Raw genomic sequence first — 23452 nt, 5'->3', positions numbered from 1 at the left:
CTTGATGGGATCTCCCGTTTGTGAAGATGCCTAGAAGAATTACACCATCACCTCAAAGGATTCCTACTGCTCAAAATGAGTCACAATATTCTTCAAAAAGAAGGGGAACGCTTGACATGTATCCTCCTGCATGATCAGTTCACAGTATTGAAGACAGACGTTGTATTCAAGGTATTTTATCATCCTTTTAAGATGGCTTCATGTTCCTGCTGTCCACTTCAGGTACGCTGTTCTTCCAGTTCTTCTCAAGGAAGATAATGACAACTTTCTCCAATGAAATAAAGCTTAGTAGGATTTATTTTCCAGAAGCATTTATTTATTTATTTTTAAATAGTGCTTTTTTTCTTATAAAGCAGGTTTTCAAGTCATGTTCCCTTAACCATAGAATCTTTGGCATTTCCTTCTCAAACTTTCCTGTAGAGTGGTATAAAATGTAATATATATATTTTTTTTCTTTACAGAAAAATAAGTATTTAAACCACAAATTACTTTTCCGAAGTATTAAATAACATACCAAAAAACTTTATCAAATCTATTACATATACTAATGGACAAAACCTTGTTGCATATGTGCATCATAATTGTATGCACATTTTTAGCTTAGTTAAGTTAGTGCTTTGAAGTCATCAAGGAAGCTTTACCAAACATCCAAATACAGAACTGCAGTATGACTGGAATTGGTTGCACTATTTATAGAATTTACAATGTATACAATACATTGCATTTAAAAACTTCTGCCTGGATATGTAAACCAATGACTCATGGTTTTAATAGTTTGCAAAAAGACAGGATTTCTTTTAAACAATTACACAGTAAGCCACATTCCAGATTTAATGGAATTAAGAACTCAATATAATGATAATTATTCCCCATAGGAAAATACATCAAGTAGTGAAAACAATGGCATCATGCATGTCAGAAACTAAAATAAAGTATGCAAGTCCAACAGCAAAACGTCACACCCTTTCAGTTGCACTGAACAAGTCACTCATTCCAAAGCAGCATTACCGTAGTGATCAGGCTCCAAATTAGTACTTGTTTTTCTCATTTTTGTCTATGTAGTGTGATACCTACACAGAGTATGCTCTATTAAAAAAAGGAGTCCTCACATTCAACGCTTCACTTGAGGGGATTCCATCCAGGTTCCTTTTCCCACAGAGCTTAAGCAATTTTACAGCTGTTTCTTGTACAGTTTTTTGATGAGCTCTGTGGTAGACGGATAATTTTAGCTTTCTTTAAGCTGTTCCTTTTATTGATGTTGCTGGATGTGAGCGAATACGAGCGTCCATGCATCATTCTGGCATTAAGACCGTTGGCCATGGAGAAAGATTTGAGATGGCTTCTTAAGGCAACTGGGAGAGGGAGCTTGTCAACAAGATGCACAGGGGTGCAGGAAACTATGGCACGGCAACAAAGGTCTTGCAGACTCAGTACTTAAAAACAGACATAAAACTTCCATTATAATAGTTTGCTTTTGTCAGCCAAACGCTAGTAGAATAACCAACACTCTGCATGCACGCTGTACTTCTAGGATGAATTCTCATTTCTCTTCCCACATGCTTTCCCACATCTGCATTATCAAAAATATCTGCTGCTTCCATTTCCTACTTATGTATCAATCAAAACTTAGTTCTAGGAAAGACATGCTATTCCCTCCAAAAGCAGGAACAGGTTATGCCTGTAGGTGCATATTTTCTGTTCAGAAAACAAGTTGTATCAGATTCCTGGCTCTTCATTTTGATGTCAGCCAAGGAATCAATTCTCTGGAATTTATTTTTCATTAAGGAACCACAAACCTTTTCCAGGACTAATTTTAAATATTTTCAGCATATTTTGCTTACCCTTGTTTGGCCTCCAGAGCCTGTCCATTCCATGCCTCAGCAATACTATTCTTGCTAGCTCAGTGAAGGACTCTGTAATATTGAAATTACAAAGAGGACTGACTTCAAAAAAAGTCATGCCCAGCCGCTCAGCATAGGTTTGTGCTTGTTCAGTAGACACTTGGCGCTTGAAGGCTAAGTGAAGGCGGTTTCCAACCAGGATTTTTGGTACACCAGGAGCATGCTGAGAAAAGAAAAGCAATACAAAAAATTGGCTCCAATTTTTCCCTTCCCTCAGTTAAAACAGACGATTTTTCATGAGTTTAGACTGAGTGCCAGGTTGGACAAGATGATCGCTAGAGGTCTCTTTCAGCTTAAGCTATTCTATGATTCTATGATTTAAAAACATCCCTTTCTCACTTGCAGAGAAGATGTGTCAAATCTATAGCAAGAGTGGGACTACAATTTGAAATCTTTGCCCTCCATATGCTTACTGCCAACACCTTTAAAGAAATGAGACACTTCAAGCTGCTATGTTTCTAACTTCCAAAATTGTAAACATAGAAACAGAATGGTAAACTTGGCATCTTGGATGACGCCGCAGTAAGCACTGCCTGCAAAATGCCAGTAAAAACAGCAGAAGATATCATAAACTGTCAGTCTTAGTCATCTGCAATAGACTGGTGACAGTCTTGGGTTGTACCTTACCTCATCTATTTCCTTTATCCATCGATCGATGCCATCAAATGACCAACGGTTGGTGATGTCGTACACCAGTATTACTCCCTGTTTTTAAATATACATGTTATTAAAAAAATAAGTTTAACAAAGGCACAAGACAGCAAATACTATCTGTGAATTCTCTGAGTCTGAAATAATCCTGCGAAAGATACTCAGTAAGATACTGAGAAAGATCTTAATGAAGCAGAACCTCGACATTCTATAACACCAAGCCCCAACTCTCTGTAGACTACTGATATGGTAAGGGACAGAATCCAAAACTTTCTGGAAGGGGGTTATGTACTGGTGAATATTTATTTTTACAGTAGACAAATGTGATTGATCATTCACACAACACAAGTCACAGTAAATAAATATTAGTGGTCAGATGCAGTAGGTTGAAGATTCAATGCTCTATATAATTCTGGAACATAAACCATGCAATTCTACATGTCGTGAATTAAAGCAGTACTTTGAAATCTGAAACACTAAAATCACTACACTGTATGTTTGGTTTTTTTGAGAGATTTCATTATAAGTCGATTCACTTCGTTACAGTTTTTATTATGTTTGTATTTTCCTGGTGCTCTTGAGTTTTGTGTTGGCTGTTCACCTTACCTGGCACACAGCTTCAAAAGGCAGCATTAGCATGCATATTCACATGGTTAAAGGAAGCTAACAGGCTTAAGTTGTTGATGTAGCCAACAAGAAGGCCTGAAGATATTTATCATTATAGCACACGCTGGTTCAACCACTATCTCATTAGTTTCTGCCCCTCCTCCTCTCACCCAAGAAAATCCTGCCCCTTATTATTTCCCAAGTTTCATGTTATCTTTAGACTCTCAGTGCAACTGCATGCAATCTACAAGTGAGCAACAAAAGTCATCACAACAACTTGCTGTCTGTTAAACATTCCTATAATACCATTACTCATCATTAAAGAGAGCAGCATGCAGCTTACCTGAGCACCTCTTGAATATGACCGAAATATGGTGCAGAATCTCCCTTGCCCTGATGTATCCCTAAACAAAATAAATTACAAATACTTTAAAAAGAAATAGGTGGACTCCAACATTAAGAGTTCAGCTAGGTTTGTGCTGATCAGTATCACCCCTCATTCTGTTAGTCACACACGTAGTCACTAACGTGTTAACAGCTGTTCTTATTCTCAGCAGGATTTTCCCTCACTGGAATTCAGCCTTTTAAATTTTCAGATTTTTCAGTATGAGAAGACAAGAATTTGAAATGTTATTCTTGCACTTGTCCTTGGAAAACAAGGGCTCCTGGTCCAGCATACGTATGCCACTAGACTTTGCATTTAGCTCAGCTTGAAGAAACATTCTGTTTTTGCAGCAGACAAAAAAAGTGGGAGGAAACAATAGCTATCACCAAGGAAACTAATGGAAAAACTAAATTCTTGATTACAGCAGCAATAGCTTATTATGAGTTCAATATGAGGAAGCAGTCTTTAAGGAGACATTGAAAGCATCAAGTACAGAATCACAATGAAGGATATGCTAAGAAACAAAATTCCTAAGAATTTTTGAGGTAGGTTGCCAATCTTCAGATGCAGGACACACATTTCTGTATGTGGTCAGCTGCAGAAACATTTCTGATCTGTTATTTTCAGGAGTCCTAAGAATATAATTTCTCTCCACAAAAAGGATGAAAGCATCTCTCAGGTGAGCATTATATGCTGTTTTTACAAAGCTATATAAAATGGAATGCAGTAGAAAAATGAAGTATAAAAACAAATTATCAAGTAATCAAGACACAATATGTCAGAGTACTATTATCCTTCATTGCATTTAACATTTGAAATGTGATCTTGAAATGCATAAAGGCAAAAACAGCCCATGAAGAATAAATTAGACATTTAATTCTGTGATCTTAAAAACTTTCAAATTAAAATAAACATCAACAAGACTTTTAAAGATAGAAGTGGCACAAGATTGTCTGTATCCAGGAGGAAAAGAATATAACTGTAACAACTCATTTTCACCTCCATTTCTCTACCCTATCTGAACACTTTGTGTTCTTACAACTCAGCTCTCCAGTTTACCTAGATGAAGTTTCCTCAAAAATCACAGTCCATCTCCTGTCTGTCCTGCCCTGACCCTGCTTCTTCCTCTTTTATGCCTTTAGAGAAATTCTAGGCTTACCATTTTATATGAAGTAGATGAAAAATTGAAATAAATACGAAGTAAGCGACTCGCCCAAAGTACTGGCTAGCTGGATTATTCTTCCCCATTTGGCTAAATATTTCTGAGGCATAAGGGTGAACCCAAGCCCCAAAGAGTTGCATTTGTTATGTCTCTGAAATATAAACTATGAGGAACAGTGGAAGACATACCAAAGTTGTAGCTTGATTCGTCGACCATCCAGAAGAATTGTTGTAGTCTTGTAATCTATTCCTGAGGGGAACACAGGCATACAAATCTTACATCAGCTTGAATGTGTGTAATATATGGACAATAGTTACGGACTTCGTAGAAGCTGATCATAAAAGAATTTATGCATTACTACTCTATGGAGTGAATATGTAAAAATAACTTGCTCACATAAAGCTTAGAAGAGTTTTCATATTTCTTAAGCAAGATTCATTTTAAGTAGATTTCTCAGTATCCCTTCATGTTGATACCCAAAAATATGCTCAGGTCTTGCTTTGCAGCTTTCTTGGACAAAATGGGAGTAGCTCTTCTGAATTCAGTTAGGTAATACTAACCAGAAGCAGTTATGTAGCTACAGTTGACCCCTGAAAATATCCACCACAATGCTCAGCTGAATGGCTTTGAACACTGTGCTTTAACACTGCATCCACAAAATGCATCATTATAAACATAAAAAATAAAAAGAAAGCTTCATCTTATTAAGTGTTATCTGAAAAGTTGTGTTCAGTATTCACACATGCCATTCAGTCATGCAACACGACTTCACTGGTGTGTTTTTCTCATGTTTCTCGACTTTGCCATGGACAAGAAACCTCCTGAATGGAACATTTATTCATCAACTCCTCCAAATGAAGTTTAAAAAGCATGAAAACTGAAAATATCCTAAAACATAACAAGACTCGTGTCTTGAAGAGCAGAGAGGTCTTATTTTCTGAGTGTAAAATAAACAAGGGAATGAGAAAAAACACACTGATGCAGAAGGACAAATGTAGTGGGAAGAATACCCTAATACTACTTAAGAATTCAGCAAATCTTCTGAGGAATAGTGCTGAAGGTGATCCCTTGAACTGCCTGTACTTGTACTGCACACAGACAACTACAAAACAACAGAGGTGTGAGGAGACACCCAATGCACTGCAGGAGAGTTCTGCTGGGTACACAGACAGCAGCAAGCTGCAAAATCAGTGGAAGTAGTGAGACTTGAAACAGAAGAATCTCAACCGCTTGCTGTGCTGTGAGCCTGCCGTCCTTCTGCAGTCTCATCAGCTGTTAGGTACGGGACGAAGAGCACAAGCTGAGAGCTGCCAGGCTGGCAGCACTGCCTGTCAAGGGATTTCTACATCCAAACAGTGGCAGCCCCATGCTGTCGCAGAAAGCAGCCCCACCAGCCAGCCAGGAGGTTCTGCTGGGGCACATAAATGGATTGCAAGAATTGTGTAGACAGGCTAGAGGAAGTCTCACTATCTACTAAAGATGCTGGGTTTTATTAGTTACCATAAGGCAGGTGTAAGATTCATTACTATGGGTGGCCATTAATGCTCAGAATAAAAAGAAGCTGTATAACAGTGTACATAACTGTTCATAATGGTGCATATATCAAATGCTTAGCAATAAGATTTTTTTAGTGGGCTATATTTATGGGAAGAAGGGAGTGAACAAATTTAAAGCTTAGTAAGACATCTGTCCTGATTGCTACTCTCAAAGAAGGAATGCAGAGCACAGCACGGCAGTAAATGAAGATGGGCTGTAGCAAGCGCAGCGTTGGTGGTATAGTGGTGAGCATAGCTGCCTTCCAAGCAGTTGACCCGGGTTCGATTCCCGGCCAACGCAATTTGCATTTTGTCAAGAGCGGATCCTCATCCGGGACAGATAAGGCGGGGTGTGAAGAGCCGTGGGAGCGGAGCGGGCGCAGTTCGTGCGCACCTGGACTTCAACAGAGCGCCTCGCCCCGCCTCCCTTCACGGCCTTGTAGGTAAGCAGGGGAGAAGATGGATGAGTGGAGAAGGGAGGCGGGGAACAGAGACCTCAGAGCAGGGGAGGGCTGATGTGCGGGCAAGGAGCGCAGAGGACCTCGGGGGTCTGGGAGAGTCGGGCGTGGAATAAAGACGAGCAGGTGTTACGCTGCCCAACGGGAGTTACGGTGCAGCAGCTGTTAGCCGAGTCAGCGCTCCCTCAGTAGGCAAAGGTATGGCGTACAGCTTTTGTGCTGCTTGGCAAATCTGCCCCCCTCCGACTGCTCAAGCGGCGTTTGTCACGGGTACTTGAGAAATACACGGTCCGAGGGAAATGAGGTATGCGCCCAGCTTAAGAATACAGAGCCTTCACTAAACTAAAAAACACAAGACATTGCTCTTTGACATACAGTACGGGTTATCTAAAACAGGAAACGTTCCCCTGGTTACAGATGCGAATGCACTCTTGCCAGAGATGAGTGCACAGCACACAGTGCAGCATCTGTGAGTTTTAGACTGAGGGCAACTCCTCTGTGCACAGCTATCACCCAATTCCTCAACAGCCTCCAAGGATCGCAGAATGCTTTTATTACATCGCATGGTGGCATCAGCTCCTTTTCTTAAGATGGATGCTGTAACATAATTGATAAAGCACACAGAGAACCAGGCCCTTGATCTCCATTACAAATAACTCCAGTCATTTTCTAGCTTTTTGTATGTTGAAGTTTACATTCATGGAATAAACAGCAAGTAGAAAAACAACCCATAAAAAACACTTTGCCAATATTGTAATTACATATTATATTTGCTGATATTATTAGTAGAGCTGAAGCAGTCTTGGACTTCATAGGGGAAAAGATTCAAGAGCGACAAATTTGAAAGAACAACTGCACTGTAGAACTATTAGAAATAGTTTTATCTATCAGTGACTTGTTGAATAGTTTGTCATTTCCAGCAGCAATCACTAAACATCTGCCCAACCTGAAAGCCAAGAACAATATATAGATAGATACATATATATATATATTTTTTAAATCCAGCCTATAGAAAAGCCTTGGGCCACGGAACAGACCACAACATAAAAACTGTTTTTGTACTGAAAGAACAAGTTTCATCATTTCAGAAATCCTGAAGAACATAAAACATAGAACAAACCCTGCACAACTGCACAGCTTGTTCCAGCATCCTGTGCTACTGCTGCTATTTCCCACAGGGTGAAATACTTCCATCAGTTTATCTGGAAGTTCATGGAGACGCAGACCACGATTAGCAAACACTGACATCCCACGCAGCGCACGGACATCCATCCTTCTTCTTAAAGACATACCAAACATAGGAAGTCATTGCAGAGATTCACAGCTGAGTAAACCAGGCACCATGGAGCATGCACCACTGCAAGCTGGCCTTGTTTAGCTGCACATACAGCAAAATATTACATATTTTTCCTTAAGATGACTCGCATAAGGCACCTCAAAGATATACTGCTACCAGCTGCTGTTTATGGAAGCATCTATGGGCTTCTGAGAAGATCTCCAAAGAAGAAATAGGTTCAGAAACTTCTGTACTCTTCAGCTGTGATACAGATAGAGCCAGTTGATAATAAGACCTGAGTATAATATAACCTGAATATTTCTGCATTTGCCACTGATGAAGAATCAAAACAAAGGCCTTTTGCCATGAATCATCAGGAACAGCATGCAGCTACAACAATGAGAACAACAGACGTGGGCTGCGCTGTTGCAGAAATCGAACGTCCTTCCAGAACATTATTCAGTCATTTAGAAATACAGAATAGCTTTGTTGGGATACACGGACAAGAAGCATTGCTGCAGAGGAAAGGAGAGGAAAGAAACAGGCAGACAGGTCAGAGAGTTCAGCTGCCTGAAGTGAACCAGAAAAACCTCTCAGTGGTGCTTCACACTTTTGTGTAGTTTGGTGTTTTTAATAAATCAAAATGATACAGGCCTCAAGCCACAAACTGAAATTAAAGAACCTCAGACAAGCTGCATCCCTTGCTGGAGAAAATTGCTTTTTTAATATATACTTTTCTTCTTAAACACAAAGCAAACAGCTAGAAAACTGAACTTAGTATTACTACATTTAGGAATGTAGTAAAATTCACCCCAAAATCATTCAGCTGTTTGGTAACAACAGCAAATAGGAAGGCATCCTCTCTGCAGCGATGCTTTGCAGCCATTCCATACCATCACTGATGCTTCACTGACTGCACTGCATCCTTGTCAACACTGATCAGTTTTACATTCCCTGTAAAACTTCTATTCCTCTTGAAGCACGCAGTGGCACTCCTGTGATGTGTCTCTTTGGGAAGAATCCTTCAATCATTTCAGTTGCTCATTTTGTCTTCCAGCAAAGGAAGATTACTTCACCAGAAATGTTCTCTGTTACTGAGATTCAGTAATTTACAGTGCAGCTGCCAACTGCAGTACAGCTTTGCAGTAGTGAAGAATACTCCAGCTCAGTTTGAGTGCAACTGGCTACAGACACATCATCAGTTGTATTTTGACAGTTAAAAAACAAAAACAAAAACAAGGAAAAGCAGACAGAATTGTTCACAGGAATGAGATGTTTGTCCAACATTCTAATGGTTTTGAGGTTGTTCTGAGTTTTCTTTGTATCTGTATTTTAATTTAAATAACCTATAGGAGAACAGAGAACATGACCTGACCACATTTCAGTGATTTCCAATGGTTTGCCCAAATTATACAATAAATAATAGTTCTATCAGACACATTAACATCTCCTTCCCATCGTCTGTTTCTGTGCCAAACCTTAAGATTCTACAAAACAAACAGAGCCATAAATAGATACACACAGTCAGTGGGATTCTGAGTCTGGGATGTTTAACAAAGTCAAGCAAAAGCATCCTTCAAAGACTGCTGGCAGCACTGAGAAAACAGGTGGTAGGCTTTAGAGAGTGCTTAAAATGCTTTCATGCATCATTTCCCATTATAAGCCTTCTATGCTATCTACCTTTCTTTATCCATGGCAAAGTTACAGCTTAACATTTCTGCTAGGAACACATTTGTGACTGTCTCAAGTATATTTGAGAAGTGCCACAGCTTCCAAGCCCGTTCATTTATCACCCCAAGCAAGCAGACTCACACCATGCTTTTGATTCAGAATTCAATTAAGCTGATGTTTGAAACTTCTTACTGCCAATAAACTCTTTGCAATAACACTGGACCATACAATTTGATATGCAAGCACAAAGGTCAGGTTATGTCACAGTCAGACTTGCCTTCTGCTTGCCATTTCAGAATCACCATCATTTTCCAAATTCTAATCTCTTCTATCACCCTTAATTACTGCAATAACAGCCATGTGTTTGAAAAGCACAGATTGGGAATTCAGTTTGAAATAAGGATACTGGAATTTTAGATCTAGACTGTTTTCTTCAGCTCATTAATCAAATCACAAACTGCAATTACACATAGTAAGTTTTGCACTCATTTCAAAGATGTGACAATTTTCCTTTTTTTTTTTTTTTTTAAATAACAGATTTGGATCAGAAAGCTCTGCTTTTATTTTTATGTTTGCTTATGGTCAGATATGTGAATACCACAGCCTATCCCTCAGCACACTTGTTCTCCTTCAAATGTTTAAAGAAATCAGCTTACAAGAAATCTACTCTTACAAATCAAAATGGTCTTTATTACGCAGAAGCTTTTCATGCTTGCAAGTCCCTAGGGCACCAGGTTAGAATCCAAAAACCTCAGAGCATTTCTCATTGGCTCTAGCCCAGACCACTGTCCTTCAAAGCACAGAAACGGGTACAGGATTAAGAAGTTTGTCATGAATTTATGGCACACCTCCAATGCTTAGTTGAAAACCAAATTACAGCTCCAAAACCTGTATGAGCCACAAGATTTAATTAGCCAGATTGCTAATTTACAGAAACAGAACCTATGTTTCTGTCTACTCTCTCATCATCAGTGTTTGTAAGCAAACTAAAGCCAGTACTTCACATGCTGAATTTGCATCCTACCCCCAAAAACTTGCAAACAACTTAAAAGTACATGATTTCATTTATAAAATCATGCCTTAGTTTGCAGAGTTTCTGCTAGGGTGGCTAAATAAAGAGCCAAAACCTCAGAACGATCTCTTTCTGTTCATGCTAAGAGGAAAGAAAATGAAGACTCTGAGACAATATTTCATTTTCCTCCGTCTTAAAATTCAATTGTGCACAAAAAATAGATAGCCTCTGCACAATCCAAATTTACTCCACAAGAAGAAAGATGCGTCCCCACTTCCCCCAGGTCAGGAAGAGGCATCAGTTCATCATTTCCCCTCTTCACTCTTCCAGAAGGAAAGGATATCAGAGGTGTAAGGTAAACTGGCTGCCTCAACAGCTTGCTGCAAGTTGCAGCTAACTTCCTGAGAAGAATATATTTATAAGTATATATAAACATGTTACTGTTTATAAATAGTAGCACTGCAGGAAAAGGCAATGTTATTCTTAGCATTACACAGGGAAAAAAAAGTTTTTTGTTGTTTTTTGTTGTTTTTTTTCTTTTTTTTTTTTTTAAACATCATCCTATTTTATTAATGAGTTTGAAAGAAGATAGGAAGAGACTAATGTATCAGTTCCAGGAATATCACATGAGAAGAGTTTTCCTCCACACAGATGTGAAAGAATAAATTGATACAAGGAGACCATAAATAATGGACAATCACAGAATTCCAGTGCCACAGATTGACTGGCATCAGGATACAACCTGCAAGCACAGCAACACACTGCTGGCTAGAAAACTGATGTGAAAAGACAGAAGTTGCAGAGAACAGATTGGGAATGATTGTTACCAGCTGGACAAAGAAATTAGGACCTGACAGAACACTGAGTTACGTGTTAAGAGAGATGTGACAAAGATGCCAGCATGAAGGCAGAACAAAGGTGGGGATGAGACACTGAGATGGAGGCTGAACAGAGGAGCTGAGCAGAGATACAGAGCAAGAAGTCCAGGCAAACAAAGCGCACAGAACCAGGTAGTGACCAAACCATAAATGGCTGAGTGAAGAGACAGGAGCTTTGAGAAGGACACACACAAAGTGAGGTAGTTGGATAAGAAAAATAGAGTGAAATTTAAGAAACAGTTATGCTCTCCTTTGAGGTCAGAGATGAAGAATTCTGGTCCATTTGATATCAAATTAAAGATGACCATGACCTAGCATCTTCTCACTGTTGCTGTTCTCCAGTTCCTGCAGGTAGGAGCTGGATGGTGACTTGAGAAAGGAGCACAATATTAACAAGTGTTCTCTTTTCCTGAAAAGCTGCTATATCACTTTCAAAGAACATCAGCTCTCACGGGCAGTCTGTCATATGAGATCTCACACATCTTCCACATTCCTTGCAACTAAACAACGTCGAAATGCGATTGTTTCACCTTTTTTGACATATGAATGTGTCTCAAGATATGACATGGTGTTCTGCACATCCATGGAAAGCAGAATGAAGAGAAGCTTCACCAGGCTAAGATAGCTAACCTCAAAAGAGTCAAATGGGTTTTATATAAGAATTGTTTGTCCAATAGTCCTTGTGCATATGGATATCTTCCTGGATAGTAATTCAGCTTCACAGCTAAGGACAAATCATCCTGGTACATAGGGAAAGAAGCAGAGGTAGCCTCCATATCTTCTACAAATCCTACAACTTGAGAAAGAAATGAGAAGCAGCCACGCGCAACTTGCCCTTCTATCTAGAATGCTAGGCTTGAAACGTGGCCAGAATCTGGAAAGAAGAATAGCTTCAAAGCCACCATAAAAATATTAAAAGCAGATGCAATACTTCACATTTTACGACATTTTCCAGAAGAGAACAATAATCTTTTATATCCTGACACTTCATTAGCAGTAAACCAGCTCAGAAATACTTGGCACGACAAGAATCACAAGACCATCCAGCCATCATTTTTCTGAGCTATAGGTCTAAGAGCTCAGAGAAGAGTTAGAAACCTCCCCAAAACTTCCTCAGGCTTTAAATCAAGCTGCAAATGAATGCTTCTGAAAAATTACACTACTGTTATTAGTTAAGCTTATTAACACATCATAAAAATTACAACATTGGAATTCTATTTCAGAGGCATACTCCTGTATATTGTGAATTCTGTCATTACAATGAAGATCAAAGTTGGAATTCACAAAGAATAAGTGGAGTAAATGTAAGCACCACAATTTTGCTTTAAAAATATAAAAGCAAAAGCACAGATAATTGAAGAGAAAGAGCTTTCAAGCTATATTGCCAAACCAAAACAACAGAAGACCCATTGCACTCCTTGGATTTGAAATCACAAGCAAAACACATCCTGCAGCAAAGTGGGCTCTCCAGATAATGTTAACAATAACTTGAAGAACTACCAAGTCACAATGTATCTTCCATTATAAAAATAAAGGAAATTAAGTTTGGTTTGGATCAGATATCCAGTTCTTTCCTCTCCTCCTCCCCAGCTATTTCAGCAGAAGAGCTGCCAACATTCTAACTGTACTCTTTTTTTCCAGGAGGAAAACTTCAGAAAGATTTTTTTCCTGGCACTTTGTGTTTAGATTTAAAGGAAAAAGAAAGGCTATATGTTACTAAGATCTTGTTCTCTTCATTGTTTAGTTGGCTTCACTTTTCCATTAAATTAGAATAAACTGATTTGGGGTGAAAAGGACAAAAAGAAACATCAGATTGCCAACATCAGGTCAGTTGTATAAATCTCCTGTTCAAACCAGGATCAGCTGTGAGGTCTGGGGATCATCTGTGCAACCTCAACTCTCACAGCTTGGCTCTGAAGAAAATGTTATCCCTCCTACCCATTCTGAACCTCTGAACCTCTTGTTTCAACCTACACCTACGAACTGTTATGAAGAGTGACTCTGTCCCCTTGATGACCAGCCCAGGGGTGCTGGAAGGCTGCTCCTCTGTCCCCCCAGAGGCCTCTCTTCTACCCAGAGGTAACTCATCAGTCTGCAGCCAAGCTTCATTTCAGTCATTACAACTGCAGACTTTTTCTTCACCCCAAAACTATGTGGTCACTTCTCACTTCTTCTGCATTGAATTAGTTGTCCTACAGATGTTGAAGATAAAAGTATGGTGTGGACTGAGAAGTGAGACTGCCTATAAAACCATAGTACTCAACCACCACTGCATTAAACTCCTGTTTGGAGACAAGAAAAGTCATTATACTGCATGTATTCTTGGACTCTGCAATCCTCTTGCTCCAAGACTAAGATCAGGCAAATGATACAGGTCCTTTTAGAATGAACTGAAAAGGAAAATAAAAGTTTAGAGGTTATGAACTTGTTTAAAGTCCCATTTGTCACATTTCTATTTTATAAAGTATGTGCTCAAGTGAAACCACAATCTACAAATTCTGAACTGGTTTGAGAAGTCAAGGTCGTGCAAACTTCACCTGGCATATTTGCAGAAGTAAACACAGAGAAAGATCAGAAGGACAGTCATGGGCTGACTGGGATTTCACAGCATGTACAGGGATAGCATTTCCTTGCTAAAGCAATCACAATGGGAACACAGACACCCAGATCCATGGAGAGATCCTGCACCCACAAGACTTATACTGACTTAGTCATTCCATTGAACTCATCATCTGCAGGAGCCTCTCCTCCTCAGCCTGCTCGTGAAAAAGCATTAGGAAGGCAGCCTGCTGGGTCTGAATTTTCCAGCTGGCAGTTTCATGTTTCTTGCACTTAAATATGTTGAGGTGCTGTATTAAAGTCAGCTTGCAAACAAAGCACAAGGGCACGGGAGCTGCATTAATGATTTCATCTCTAAAATTTGTAAGTTACTTTGTTTTGAAGTCCATGGAATAACAGCCCCTTTCTGCTTTTTAAATTAAACTTTTTTTTTTAATTAATATCTTTTCTGTTTCATACAAGCAACAATAACAGCCCACTTTCTATAACAACAAGCAAATTGAGCATTAAATCCTCAAATAGACTTTTGACTGTTTCTTCAATATATTCACTGGAATAGCAGGCATTCTTGGCTATTTCAGTTCGCTGATGTGGGATCAGAACAGACATACACTGCTAAGGCCAGGGCAGGGCTCCCTGCATGCAATCACAGTCCAGAGGAGAAATGGCAGGAGCCTCCTAGTGAGGTACTGACTGCCAAGTTGTGCTGAACAAACACAGCATAAAACTAGGCTGAAGAGCAGAGAGGTAAAACGCGAGCCATCAGCCTGGGACACACCTTACACTAAACAAATTACAGTCAGAAGCCATCAGCCTGCATTTGACACAAGCCATCAGCCTGCATTTGAAAGTGCAAGAGATGAGCCACAACTCATATAAGGCAAATGCGTCACTCTTGGACTGCAGTTCACTTCTAAATGTGGCCACATGTTCAGTCTCCTTTATTACATCTGCACATAAACATGGGTCTTAAACTAGCTACGTATTTAGAATCGCTGGGAGTTTTCATTAGATAGGTCATCTCCTGAGTCAAGAATGAAAACAGTTCTGTGCAAGTACACTTAAAGACACTACGAAAACAGGTATTGCCAGGAGCTCATGTTATATGAATGTGAAGCTGAGATCCAAAAATAATACACTGGGAGAAACTCTGGATGGTTTGATTTTGCATTGACTCAAGAAATCACATGTTAAGTTCTTAAAAATAAGCTGACAAAACAGATGGAAATCTCCCCACTAAAAATTCTCATCAGCTTCTCCACCCCCATACATAAAACTACCAGCGTCTACACTGAAATCCAGTGTTCCAGAAAAGATGTCAGTGCCCAATGCTCTGGGCCAACAGCCCGTGCTCTCCCATACGCTCCCACCTATTGCACTCACCTCTGTCTCCTGGCAGCCCTTGCTGACCGCACACAGTTCCTGCACACCAGCAAATCCAACACCACAGAGAAAAACAGTGAAGCTGTTATATCAGCTTTCAGCTTAGCACGAGGCTGTATCTCACGAACAATAAACAGCTTTCCCATTTCCCTGCTTCTGACAACAAACACAATTCCAAAATGCTCAATCTTTAACATTCACATGCCTACAGAACCGTCCTATGTTACCGACCTGACAGAGAAGTTTCTGTACGTGTGTAAGGGTGTTTTCCCTGCTAGGCCCCGCTCCCTCTTCTTCCCCACTTCAAAAGCAGTTATTTTTGTTTACTACAAGGATTCTCACCTTAGCTAAAGCACAGCTCAGAGATTTGGTCCAGCTCTAAGAGCAACTTCCTCGGTGACTTGCAGCCCTCAGGGCTATAAAAGGCACACCTCCTGCAGAGAGCTACCAGCAAGGTCCAAAGAAAGACTCATGAATTCCTTCTTCCAATATATGAAGCCAGAATAACAGCCTGACTAACAGACCAAACAAAAATGCAATCATACCATAGCAGGCATGTGCTACATTAAAGCCTCAGGCTACTATAAATAAGGGAGCAGTGTCAGTTTCCAGACCTTTAAGCCTCCTCCACTCCTGGGCAGACATGAGATTAGAGCTTCCTACTAATTAGTTCTCAACTTCTCCTTAGATTTGAGTGACAGTGCAGATACATAACAGCTGCTGTGAACACCATTGTTTTTGTAGACTTTGCCCTGAATAGGTACTAAATTATAATGCTGACACAGAAGGCTTTATTCCACCTTTCTGGAAGACTGGATATTCCACATGCGCTATATCAACGATCAGTAAATCGGTGCCTTAGCTGCAACAGCTTCACTTTGCTGTGGGACTCCAAGTTGTGACTGTCTGCCTACTTAACCAGTTCATACTTTATTACAACACAGGAAGGCATAACAAAAAAGAATAATTATTTGTATGGATGTGTTCCACTGTATCAACAGTGAAAAGTGGATGGAAAAAGCACAGCAAGCTCAAAACAAATTTGTCTGGTGTATCAGAACCTTGCTTGAGATTTTCCTTAAAGAAAACCAGCACGACAAACTCCAGCCCATGTCAAGGACTGGATAAAATGGTACTGCTTTTCTGTATTTTCAGTCTTGCATTAAACAAAATCCAGAGAAACTAAATAATATTGGATAGAAATAATTATTATTTTTTTTTAATTAACCAATTTCTATTCTTCATCCCATTTTGCATTCTCATTATATTCCCAGAACAAGAGCAAGTTTACAGCAATATGTAAATGTATTTTAATCAACATATTGCACAGATGAGCACCTTTTGGGTTAGGTCAAAGCAACTTAAAAGACTGAAATGAGCCTGAAGTCTGACCGCTTTCCAAACCAGCCTGGACTTTTCCTTTCATGTTGCACACCTGTCTGGGAGCTTCCTGGTAATTTTGTTTATTTACAGTTTCTTTCCCACTCCTGCACATCTGTAAAAAATTAAAGGGAGGAGAAAAAAGAAAAAAAAAAGGACACCAGTAACCCAAGGGAAATGGAGACAGGCAGCACAGTGAGCTAGAGAATGGGCATGAGAAAGAAAAAGGAGAAAGTGAGCTACTGCTGTAACCATTTTTGCCACAACAAACCCAAGCAGCAATAGCAGGTATCAAATTCCAACATGTCTGTGCAGGTGAGTTTTAGGCAGGGATATTGGTAAGATGAGGGGAGAGATGGGGAGAACAGCAGTTCTTGCCCACTGATCAAGGGGGTCTGCAGACCTCAGGGTGAGACAGCCTACCTGCTCACCTTCATGAAACGCAACTCTTGGCCATGACACGGATGCAAGCTCCTGATTCCAAAGTTGCTGAGTAACATTAAGCCAAAGAAATGATTTCACTACATTAGGCTGAAGGAAGCTGGTTGAATAGAGGTGTGTAACAAAGCAAAACTAATTTTACGGAAGTTTCAAAGAAACTTAGGAAAACCTATGAACTACCATTCATGCCTAGGATTACTACTTCTCCATTAAATCAAGCGAGATGAATATTAATTGTTCCAGCAGATGTGCAAGACCAGCTAGAAACAAGAAAACCCCAACAAAACAAATCCACTGACCGACCTGGCAGTCACAGACAACATGAAAGGACCCTTTATCTGTGTTTATATGCAGAAAAAAGGTTAAGAAAAAGAAAAAAAAAAAGGTTACACTTAAGTCTGCTTCCACACATGGGGGAAAATGCACTGGTCTCATGAAGCGGGCACGTCTTATAAAGTAATAGAGGGGCTCTTTCTCCACATGCATCACATACTACAACCCAGAATTAACGTAGTCCTTCTTGGAAGGCAGCACTGAAGGAGCAGTTGTAACCAGCACACTCAGAGCTGCATCCATCACTGCTTCACAGGCCCATCCCAAAAGAAGTCAGACGCCCTGTCTGAAACACCAGTGCCATGGCAGCCCATAATAACAACATAAGAAACCAGTTGCCTTCTTGGCACTTAGCTTTTGTATGAGATCAAATCCCACCTGCTTCTCCTTTCTACAAAAATGCTGATTTACACGTTTTTAACTGAGATGAGTGGGCACACAAATGAATTTTAATGTAATTTAAAGGGAAGTGGGGGAGGAATTCATGCCTTTTGGAAAGCTACCCCATAACAGCAAAGTGATCAATTATTGTTCTCCCTGAGATGCAACATAAAAAGGTCACTGAGGGAGAAAGGATGAAAGAATTTGCCAGTGTAAACCTGGGGTTCCTGCAAGAAAAGGACTAGGAGTGCATTAAGTGTAGGCAATCACTCCTTTCAGCCCCCGTGTCAAGCAATCTCATCACAAGCAAAATTTTTTCTATTTTAATGTGGAAGCAAAAACAGAACCCAGCTGAATAAAAATCTGTTGGTGCAAGGCATGAAAATATTTTTCTGCCCAGTGACAGAACATCTAAAGTATTATATTCTATTTCCTCCAAATATATTCTGATGATAAATTAGCAATACTTAGCAGCAAAGTTTCTGCAGCTCCCTAAGATCATCTTTGTGCATTTTTTTCCTTATCAAGCGCGTCCAACCTGCAATATTTCAGTTTTCAGCAAGATGTGGGAAACCTCTAACAGCAGGTTACCCAGACAACTAACCTTACTGCCTACCTGCCCACCTTCAGAATAACTGCTTTCTGGATTATCTTTATGAATCGTGCTCACTAATGTATCTTCCATAGCAGTCCCTACTTTGTTATGCTAATAAAGCTTCTTCTCTTCTTTCCAAGCCAGAGCCCTCTGGTCATTAAGAATTCAGAGATGAAGAGGCTGTATTTCATCTTACTAGCTGTATTATGCCAAATGCTTTCATACTACAGCTCCTGGACCAGCAGCAGCTTGCAGAGACTTGAGAGACCACACGATGCTGGCTTCCCTTCCTGCCTCCAGATTTTGTATCAATTTTGTGTACTGACAAAAAAATAGTAAGACACGTGACTGCTGTATTTTCCCAGGAATGAGAGAGACTGCAGGTTTATTTTTGAATAACTAGTCAAAGTGTCTGCGAAAAAATTATTTCTGGTTTATACAACTGAAGTTTGAGCCCATTCACATGAGATGGCACAATTACACAGCTCATAGATGAACACAAAGCCTTTGGGCATTCAAAAGCTAAACAAAAAATCCAAACAAACCACCACACCAAAAAAAAAAACAAACCCAAACGATAGCACATGCTGTTCTGGTCAACTCTGTGTTTTACTTTGTCTTCATTCTCCTTGCTTGCTCAACTAATCTGATGCTGCCGAAGACAACAAGCAGTGTTCTTTGCTGATCAGCCCATCCTCACCACGTCTTCCTCCTACCTCTCTTCACGTCCTGCAGGGCTCACTTCAATTCTCCTCCTGTTTATCAAGCTTTTAAGTCAAATCAGAAAGTGAGTCATAACACCAACAGGATGTTTAGCTTGCTCCCTCTCACAGCATCTCCATTCTCACAGCCCGCACAGGTCTCCCACAGCTGCATCCTATGTTGCTGTACTCAAGTGATGCAGGAAGAGCTGAAGGGATATTAAGGGATAACAACTGGTAAGCATACATGCAAGTGTTCAAAAGTCCTCCACATTTGGTACAGTGGAGAACATTATACCTTGAAAAACAGAGATGGATGAAGAGCAAGAAAGTATTTTCTACAAATTTTCCACAGTTCAAGTTAACATCTTTCATTAAGTGAGATGTAACAGTATGCTGTGGTTGTGTAAACAAAATCTTAATTATACCACAGTTGCACAAAACGTAAGATTAAATCACAGAATCACAGAATGGCCAGGGTTGGAAGGGACCTCAAGGATCATGAATCTCCAACCCCCCTGCCACATGCAAGGCCACCAACCTCCATATTTAATGCTAGACCAGGCTGCTCAGAGCCCCATCCAACCTGGCCTTGAACACCTCCAGGGACGGAGCATCCACAGCCTTTCTGGGCAGCTGTTCCAGCACCTCACCACTCTCTGGGTAAAGAATTTCCCCCTGATGTCCGACCTCAATCTCCCCTCCCTCAACTTAAAAACATTTTTCCTTGTCCTGCAGTTATCAATCCTTTCAAAGAGTTGATTCCCCTCCCCTCTGTAGGCTCCCTTTAGGTATTGAAATGCTGCAATGAGGTCACCCCACAGCCTTCTTTTCTCCAGGCTGGACAATCCCAGCTCCCTCAGCCTGTCTTCATAGGGGAGGTGCTCCAGTCCCCTGATCATCCTAGTGGCCCTCCTCTGGACCCTCTCCAATACTTCCCTATTTTTTTTGTACTGGGGGCTCCATATTGGACACAGTATTCCAGATGGGGCCTCACAACAACAGAGTAGAGGGGGACAATCACCTCCCAGTCCCTGCTGCCACCGCTCTTTTGATGGAGCCCAGGATACCATTTGCCTGCCAAGCAGCAAGGGCACGCTGCTGGCTCATGCTAAGTTTTTCATCTATCAAGACCCCCAGGTCCTTCTCCACAGAGCTGCTCTCAAGGACCGTTCCTTCCAGTCTGTATGGATGCCAGGCCAAAGTGCAAAACTCTGAACCTCATCAGGTTCACCCGGGCCCACCTTTCCAGCCTCTCGAGGTCCCTCTGAATGGCATCCCTTCCTTCAGCTGTGTCAACCGCGCCACTCAGCTTGGTGTCATCAGCAAACTTGCTGAGGGTGCACTTGATTCCATCACCGCTGTCATGGATAAAGATGTTAAAGAGCACCAGTCCCAAGACAGACCCCTGGGGATGCCGCTCATTACCGTGTTCCTTTACAGCCCAGGACCACATCCTCCATTACATCTGCCCTCACTTGTATCTCACACCCCTCTCTTCACATGTGCACATCAGCTTGTGGCTACAACTCCTTTCTCTCTCCATGGAAGAACAACTTGTGCGTAAGAGGTTTGGTGACACATGAATAACTGGATCTGTCTGTGTATAGTTAAGACTGGTGAAGAGACCACAATCCACAAAGCACAGCACAGAACGTACAGCCTCGTGTGAAAATATTTTAGAGATGTTATTATGAATGAAGATTCTCCAAGCGGCACATTAAGTACTCACTAAATAATTCCAAGAGAATATTTGTATTTCTTGGCTATCGAGAGATGCACTCACAAAGATACCAACACAATTTAAATGTGATTTGCATGCAAGCCACGAGTAGCACAAGGTTTATATTCAAGGACTAAAGTATGATCTATGAGCTTGGGAGCTGGTCAAAAACTGTTATGTCAAGGCATACTGGCAACTGCACTGCTGCTGCTGAATAAGGATGTATAAACTTAGACCACATGTACAGAACCGGGCCAGACTTGGCTTGCTCCCCCCTGAAGCCCTTTCCCCTTTTTCTCCAGTCACCTGGAAGATCCAGACTGAGGAGAGTGCAACATCCCAAGGAGGAAGGTAGCAAAAGCTATTAAGTAAACATCTTAAGATGCACGCAGATACCTTCGAGGCGCAGTCTGACTCATAAGCAACCACAAAAAGAACTCTCCACCTCCACCCACTCCTTTGCTTTGATTCAGAGCAACGAACTCAATATAATAACAAATGCAAAGCCTTCCAAATGAATTAACTAGTCAGAGACTTATAGTAGCAGTAATTTGAAGCAACGGGTAATTTTACAAGATCGCTTGTTTTTTAATAACTCACACAATAGGTTTGCAGTAGGAAGGAAAAGGGGAGACTAGAGTTGTGTTCTAGGAAAATAGGTCAGGGGACATGAAGAGAACAGGGAGAAAGAAGGAAAAAAAAAATCCGTTCTCCCAAAGCCACTGGCTAGGGAATCAGCTGGCAGTGTTCAGAACTCTGGTCTGCAGACAGAACATACCTGGCAAGGATGAGGCTCTTCTATCTTGCCCTTTAAAAAGCTTAAGTGAAAGAACACACTACAAACGCGAACCTTGGTCTTAAAGGGCCACTCTTCCGATGAGGAAGAGCGATAAACAGGGAGAAAAAGCAATCTCTTCTTCCAGCGAAAGCTGTTTCAGAGCAAATACATTTGCTGTTTCACGGATACTTACAAGAACAAGATTTTTCCTAGCGTTTCTCTTCCTTTACGGATGACTGCTCAGTAAGAGAAATCTCACCACCCTGACAACGCGTTCTGTGTATGAAGCTGCACAGCGCAGATGGCCCGCACGGCCCGTTACACCGCGTCGGGATCCCGCTCCGCCGGCAGCTCCGCGTCCCCGCACGGCGCAGCCGGTCCCGCGGGCGGGGCGGCCCTTACCCATGTGATAGCCGTAGGGCGACTCGGCGGCGCCGTCCTGCAGGCTGGCCAGGATCTCGCCCTTGCCCACGTCGCTGTCTCCCACCAGCAGGAACTTCAGCAGAAAGTCGTAGGCTCTCCCCGGGCTGCCCGCCTGGCTCATCCTCCGCGCCGGCTCAGCTCCCGCGGCCCATCCCGGCAGTGAGGACACGGCGGCGGGCGGCGGCGCGGGCGGGCGGCGGCATGACCTGATCGCCGGCAGCGCTGCGGTCCCGTCGTGCCCGAAGCCCGGTGTCAGCGGCGGGGAACGGCGGCGGAGCGCGTCATGTCGCGACAGAACGAAGATGGTCGTCTTTCGCGACAGACGGCGCCGACCTTCTGTCGCGACTCGGGAAGGCGAAGGGGTTCGGCTCAGCGGGGAGTCGGTCCCGTCCCGCTCCGCCGGTCCGTCCGTCCCCGCCTCACCGCCTGCCCGCGCCGAACCGCAGCCGCGCTCGATCAGCCCTCAGCCCGCTGCCGCGGCGCTCTGACAGAACGCCGGGCCCCGCCCCCCAGCCATGCTATTGGACCGCTCCCGCCCGGCCCCGCCCCCCTCAGCATTCATTGGTGAGCGGTAACAACAGCCCCGTCCATCCTCGCGTCGCTGCGGCCGCCCTACCGCCGCCTATTGGCGCACCCGTCTGAGGTAACCCCGCCCACCTCGGCTCCCATTGCGGGGCCGCGCACCTCGAACGCCCCCTCCTCGTGTTTCTAGCGGGAGACAGCGGCTCAGTTGCTACAGGGTTTCAAGCAAGCCATTGGCTCGTTAGCCCATCAATCTCGCTAAGTCCCACCTCCCCGCCGGAGCTAGAGCTCCAGGCCACGTGTTCGAACCCCGGGAAAACAGCACTGACAGGCAGGGAAACGGGGCGTTTGGGGGGAAATGCTGAATCTCCGCGTGTCGGCAGCTCGGAAATAAATTCAGAACCAAAACAAATTCAGATCGATGCATCACCTCGAATCCCAGGTGCTGGCAGGAATATCTCCTTTCTGACACCTCATCGTAACACCTCTGCTCACCCCGAGCGTTTGTGACCTTGCCAGCTGCTTGTCTGCCAGCAGACAGAATTTGAAACGTTTCTTTAGAAAAAGAAATGTTAGCCCTAATAATTCCCAAGTCCGAAGAGAACACTTAGTAGAGTCAAACTGGCAAAAAACATTTGCACAAAGAAACAAACAAATCAGTTGTATCCACAAAGCACTGCTCCACATAGAAACTACAG

The 23452-nt window shown here is 42.0% G+C and overlaps 1 protein-coding gene, 1 long non-coding RNA gene and 1 other non-coding gene across 3 annotated transcripts; 1 reads left to right on the top strand and 2 right to left on the bottom strand.

The window, feature by feature from the left end:
• Window positions 1-294: 294 nt before the first annotated feature.
• On the bottom strand, window positions 295-22664 carry RAB40B (RAB40B, member RAS oncogene family). Its single transcript, XM_052687989.1, has 6 exons — window positions 22212-22664; window positions 4894-4954; window positions 3502-3562; window positions 2529-2606; window positions 1842-2064; window positions 295-1433 (listed from the first exon to the last, which is right to left on the bottom strand). Exons 1-6 carry the CDS (start codon window positions 22351-22353, stop codon window positions 1162-1164), a joined length of 837 nt encoding a protein of 278 aa, XP_052543949.1. The 5' UTR covers window positions 22354-22664; the 3' UTR covers window positions 295-1161.
• TRNAG-UCC (transfer RNA glycine (anticodon UCC)) lies at window positions 6470-6541 on the top strand. Its single transcript has one exon. It is a non-coding gene; the product is annotated as a tRNA-Gly (tRNA).
• On the bottom strand, window positions 17527-21996 carry LOC128083088 (uncharacterized). Its single transcript, XR_008207957.1, has 2 exons — window positions 20553-21996; window positions 17527-19517 (listed from the first exon to the last, which is right to left on the bottom strand). It is a non-coding gene; the product is annotated as an uncharacterized LOC128083088 (long non-coding RNA).
• Window positions 22665-23452: the final 788 nt, after the last annotated feature.

Source organism: Tympanuchus pallidicinctus, unplaced genomic scaffold, assembly GCF_026119805.1.
Source record: "Tympanuchus pallidicinctus isolate F22 unplaced genomic scaffold, pur_lepc_1.0 scaffold23, whole genome shotgun sequence".
In the NCBI taxonomy this organism is placed as follows: Eukaryota; Metazoa; Chordata; class Aves; order Galliformes; family Phasianidae; genus Tympanuchus; species Tympanuchus pallidicinctus.
This window is presented reverse-complemented; position numbering and strand designations above follow the sequence as displayed.

What these genes read in the sequence shown, in the direction of transcription:
- RAB40B (XM_052687989.1), bottom strand. Translation starts at nt 22,353, where the DNA reads ATGAGCCAGGCGGGCAGCCCGGGGAGAGCCTACGACTTTCTGCTGAAG. An exon ending in GCCCTACGGCTATCACATGG is followed by an intron (nt 4,955 to 22,211) that starts GTAAGGGCCGCC and finishes TGTTCCCCTCAG; the next exon opens with GAATAGATTACAAGACTACA. An exon ending in CATATTCAAGAGGTGCTCAG is followed by an intron (nt 2,607 to 3,501) that starts GTAAGCTGCATG and finishes ATTTAAAAACAG; the next exon opens with GGAGTAATACTGGTGTACGA.